Genomic DNA, 5,247 nt, shown 5'->3' on the forward strand with positions numbered 1-5,247 from the left:
CCCCCCAGCCCTGCCCCCAGGCCAGCCCCGCCCCACCCCTTGGCATCAGCACCTACGTTTGACAGCGTCTGGTCTCCTATCACGTGCCAGGCGTGGACGGCAGCAATCCCGAGCACCAGCAAGTATGTGAACACACCCACGTACTTGATGCTAAAGACACAGGATGAAGTCAAGACGAGACACACGTGGAGGCCGTGGCTGCCGCCCCAGACCCAGTGCACCAGACTCACCCAACTGCACAGGAGCAGGCCACGCCTGTCAGCACCAACCAAAACCACCATCTCGGGGAGAAGGGCCTGGAGCAAAGCACAGAAGCAGAGCTGAGGCCTCAGAACGTTTCCCCCAAAGGCCAGAGAAGGCACGGCCTCAGAGATCTCAGCTGGCTACGCTGAGCTCCAGGTACAAGGAAAAGATTTCTCATGTCCCCGAAGAGCAGTCCTCCTGATACAACTTCTCCTTTGGGTCAGAAGATGTTTCCATTTAGTTTATAGAGAGATGAGAATTATTTATGAAGTCAGGAGCCAAGAGCCAGTGGAGATGCCCGGAGCAGCTGTCCCCTGTGGAAGGGCATCAGACCTGCTCAGGTGGACAAGCCGCTGGACTCTTCTGTCTCATTCTCCATACCTGTGTTTCTGGGAGTTGCAGAACTTCAGGTAAGACAGCACGGCCAACAGATTGAAAAATATCAGCACTGATTCCAAAAGCATTAACCTTGACTGAGTGATGAGAGCGTTCTCTGTTGGGAAAAGGACACGGGCATCAGGTGTCAGGGAGCAAGGGTGAATGTCCACAAAAAAGGGTCCTTGCCAAACGCCCCAGAGTCTGGAGGTGGAAAGTGGGGGCTCGACCTGGCTGGAAGTTAATGGCCCTTCCTGAACCTTCGTTTTCCTCTTCTGTAGAGAAACACCAACTCTGCAGGGTGCCTGGACATTCTAACACTCTGTGGGCACGGGCCCCAGTTAGGGTTAGGTTAGGCCCCAGTCACTCAACAGACATAAATTCTGGTTTATTTTCATCTAACTTAACTTCATTTGTTCACAGACCTGGGCTGAGAGAGTCCCCTCTGAGGAATACCCACTCATTCCTGAATCTGTCTCCACTGGTCAAGGGGAGTAGGGCGCGGGGGAGGTTCTCATTCAAGGACAGACTGGGTTGCCAGGGGCGATGGTCCAGGGGTGGGGGGCGCGCACATAGGAGCATCATTTGGGCAGCCCTGCTACACATTGGCTGCCCCTCCAGAACATCACAGTCTGAACACACAGACCTACGCACAACCCCCAGCCTGGGAGTCAGGTGACTCTCAGAGTCTCATCTGGACACCCTGGACATGCTTCCTTCTGTCCTGCGAGTAGCAGACATGGGAGGGGGCACATCCACTAAACCCCGAGCCCTCCTGGGCCACAGAGACGCAGACAGAGGTCAGCGCAGGGGCTGACCTGGCCCCTCCGGAGCAGGCAGATGCCTGGGCCTCACCAATCAACAGCAGCAGAGCAGCCCCCGTGGCGGCACAGTGAGAGAAGCCGAGCTCCCACACGATCTCATAGGCCATGGGCACCGACAGGGCCCCCGAAAGGGCCGGCAGCAGGCGCAGGGACCACACGGGCACATTGCTGCTGTATTCTGGAAGAGTGAGCACAGAGGGGCTGAGCGCATGGGGCACACACCCCCCTCCCTACACCACCACATCTCCTCACACGGCGCACATGCCCACGGACCACAGCGCGAGTCTGCAAGGCTGGGTCTCGTCAGGGACCGAGTGTGTGGGCCACGGCTTCATGTGGTCAAGGGCCGGTTCTCAGTAAGTACGGGATGATGCTGAGGACTCTGAAATGAGTTAACGCTTATTTACAGATTTACCCAATCTGCTTCCAAAAACACTGTGGCAACACACGTATATGTACAAAAGGTACCCGCCACAGACAGTGGCATGTACAGGTGCCACGTACACTGTGCTTTGTGTACCAAAGACCAAGGATAACACACTTACTACAAGTAAGCATTAAGGAATTTACTGGACTTTTTGAAAGTCTTTCACTTGTACCCAAACTATCACACCCTGGATTCAGATGAATAAACCGTAGTTTTTAATCTCTAGGATAGCTACTTCCTCTCAATTCTAATACGTGCACATTAATAAGGGAGATGACAATGATATTTTACCTGCTCCAATTCTGTTCCACAGAAAGTTACCATCGAATCCTCCTAAATAACCTAAAACAAAAGATGAATCAGTAACTATCCTGTTCAGTAAATACTTCTGAAGCACCAAACTGCGGCAGGCAACAGGGGAACAATGATAAAGAAAAGAATAAGACCCACGAAGCAGCTAGGCCCATGTGTCTACGTGTGGCAGCTACTGAAGCCTGTGCACCTGTAGGTGTTGTAGAACCTGTGCTCTGCAACAAGCAGCCTCTGCAATGAGAAGCCCGTGTGCCACAGTGAAGACTAGCCCCGACTCGGCACGATTAGAGAAAGCTGGTGCACAGCAACGAAGACCCAGGGCAGCCCCAAATAGATAAATAAATAAAATAAAACACCGCTTCTGCCCTCATGAACTTCCATGTTTAAATGTTAAAGAGCCACTTCTCTTACTAAGGAAGGAGTCCTACCTCCCAAGGCCAAAAGCATGTGGCCAAACGGTGGTCCACTGCCATCCAAAAAGAAGGTCCGCTTCATATAAAAAGAGATGTGCTGCCCGTAATACACTTCATCAAAACTGCAAAGCAAACCCACGTTATGTCCAGCTGGAGATCTGAGCAGTACACAAAAGGCACGAGGATCAATGTACACCTCTGCTTCCAAATGACTTTGGAGAGTGACCAGTCAAGGTTGGATCTTTTGCCCCAACTGCATGGCGTCCCTGAATATTAAGACATGTGTGCAGCACCACACACCCACAAGGATAGGAGGGAAAACACCCCCTGGAAGCTGGGCCTTCAGGAGGCTTTCCTGACACAGCACCTACTTCTCTCCCTGCACGTAGGTTAGGGTATACCACGAGCCAGTCTCCCAAATGCCCCCTGGACACAAAGCTGATCTGGCTGTCCACCTGCACGTCTGCAACCGAGAGAATAAGAGCTGGTGACCCAACAAAACAGTCGCAGGTGTAAAAGGGAGAGGCGCCAACTGCAGCAAACCTCTTTCAGACAATCAGGGACATTTGCTGACACAGAGGAATTGCTGTCAGTTTCTTAGGCATGATGATGCTACTGTGACCCTGTGGTTTTCAAGAATCCTGATCTTTTAAAGATACTAAATTGTTTAATGAATGAAATATAGTGTCTATGATGTGCTTCAAAAAAATCCACTGCAGGTAGGGAGTTGGCTATGAGCTGGTAACTGTTGCAACTGGGTGACTAACATCATTCTCTGTACTTTTGTATATGTTTGATGTTTTCCATAATAAAAAGTTAAGTGAAAGAAACACATATATTAATCACATCATTAACAGCCCTTTAATAATAACAACAATCATTTCTCATTATGACAAAGAACGCACTCTACCATCAGTGAGGACTTGCTTCCAAATTCCTCAGTCTTCTGCCCTCCACTCTCCAGACTGTCAAAGGTCACCCACCATGGATACTGCACCTACTCCTGACCTACGGGGCAAGACTGAACAGGTGGACTCTGCAAGGGCTGTCCTTGGGACAAGCTGGTCTCTCCTCTAACTGCCATCCATCACCAAGGAAGCCCAGAAGTTGGCTCTCCCATTTTATGGGGCTCAAAAAGGCACTTTCGGCCATCAATGCACTGAAAAAAATTAGTTCCTTCTGGAGGCCCCCAGAATCGAGTTGCTTGACTTACACCACGGCCCTTGGATAGGCAAGCTGCCATAGTCGGCTCAGCAATCCCACCGCGGTCAGAGCTACCATATTCAAATTCACCTCAGCGGTCACCATCACAGGCTGCTGCAAGAATCCCAACATCTTGCAGAAAAGCCGGCCGGGGGAGGAGGATGCCCTGGTAAAGCAGAGGAAAAGCTATCACCAAGAACACCGGTGGCTCCCTTGAAGGCTAGGAGGAGGCTGTGACATCAGGACCCTCTTTCACAAGCAGTCACACGCGGTGAGGTGGCCACCTCAGGGCTAAAAAGCCCCTCACTCCAGCACCATCTGCGGAGCCCTTCTGGTCAGTGACAGCGTTGGACCCGGGGCCCCTGCCCGCCTGGGCAGTGTGGCCGGCTAACAGCCGGTGACCTCCGTCCGCCCCCACTCCCCGAGACTCAGAGCCTCCCCGTCTGCGCCAAGGGCCGCCCTCCCGCCGCGCCGCCTTTCTCACCTCGAGGGCGCGTCTACACCGGGCACCCCGTTTCTTTCCCGAGGCTCCCCCCATCCCTCGGGTCCACTTTTCTCTGGAGGCCGCAGGTGCCGTGGGGACCACCCTCCCCCGCGTTCTGACAGCAACGCCGCCTCGGGCCTGCGGCGGCCCCTTCTGTCCTCAGGGCGACAAGCTTCCCTCCTGCTGCTACGTCGGCCCAGGGCACCCCCTTCTCTCCGGGGACCCTGTCCCCCCTGGGAGCCCCGCTCCTCTGCCCGGCACTCCGCTTCTCTCCCGAGGGTTTCACCTGCCCGGGAGGCCCGCCTGGGCTCTGGCCCCCGGCGCCACAAACGTACTGCTGTTTCCTCAGGTCCCCGCAGAGCCGCTCCCTGCGCCTCAGACCTGCCTGGGGCGGGGGTGAGCGGCTAGGCCGACCGTTGGTAGGGGGTGAGGCCGCTCGGCACTCTTTGTTGCCCACTGGCCCGCTCGACGCTCAACTCGCCACGCCAGGGGCGCCTGCCGCGGAGGGTGCAGCGCGCCTGCGCATTGGGCGAGGACGGCGCGCGTGCGCACTGGGCGAGCCGAGATCGGCGCTCTGAGAATGTGCGACATCCCGGAGGGCTGTCAGTCTTTTAAGTCTGTGACTCCCGGCTGGGGAGTCCAGGTTCCTTTGCGCCACAAGATACATGGCTACATCTGTTAAACGACACAGTGCGAACGTATCGGCATTTCGATCGGTGTGAGGCGGAGGCCCATCCCCGGCCCGGCGGTGCCCCCCACACTCCGGCCCGTGGGGCCCCTCCGAGCCTGCTCTGCAGCGGAACACGGCGTCTTCCGGTCAAGGGAATGACCCGACGATTAACGGGCAGGAAAGCAACCCTGCTCTTCAGCCCACCTTGGTCTGTCTGGGAGTCAGTACTCCTGACGGGCTTTCCTGGTGCCTCAGCGGTAAAGAACCCAGCCTGCCAATGCAGGAGAGGCGATTCC

The 5,247-nt window shown here is 55.1% G+C and overlaps 1 protein-coding gene across 3 annotated transcripts in view; it reads right to left on the reverse strand.

Annotated features, from left to right (window-relative positions):
• Positions 1 to 4,803, reverse strand: part of POMT1 (protein-O-mannosyltransferase 1) — a 16,714-nt gene extending 11,911 nt beyond the window's left edge. Inside the window, exons 1-8 of one of the 3 annotated variants that reach the window (XM_010856785.1) lie at positions 4,617 to 4,803; positions 3,808 to 3,963; positions 2,610 to 2,716; positions 2,161 to 2,211; positions 1,474 to 1,620; positions 625 to 736; positions 231 to 296; positions 57 to 150 (exon numbers count right to left, since the gene is read on the reverse strand). In XM_010856785.1, coding sequence (XP_010855087.1) covers positions 57 to 150; positions 231 to 296; positions 625 to 736; positions 1,474 to 1,620; positions 2,161 to 2,211; positions 2,610 to 2,716; positions 3,808 to 3,929 — 699 coding nt within the window. In that variant the 5' untranslated portion in view covers positions 3,930 to 3,963; positions 4,617 to 4,803. Of the gene's footprint in view, positions 1 to 56; positions 151 to 230; positions 297 to 624; positions 737 to 1,473; positions 1,621 to 1,715; positions 1,825 to 2,160; positions 2,212 to 2,609; positions 2,717 to 3,807; positions 3,964 to 4,567 lie in introns of those variants that run through there. The other 2 variants (XM_010856786.1, XM_010856787.1) reach the window with 2 other exon arrangements.
• Positions 4,804 to 5,247: the final 444 nt, after the last annotated feature.

Source organism: Bison bison, unplaced genomic scaffold, assembly GCF_000754665.1.
Source record: "Bison bison bison isolate TAMUID 2011002044 unplaced genomic scaffold, Bison_UMD1.0 scf7180017864375, whole genome shotgun sequence".
NCBI lineage: Eukaryota > Metazoa > Chordata > Mammalia > Artiodactyla > Bovidae > Bison > Bison bison.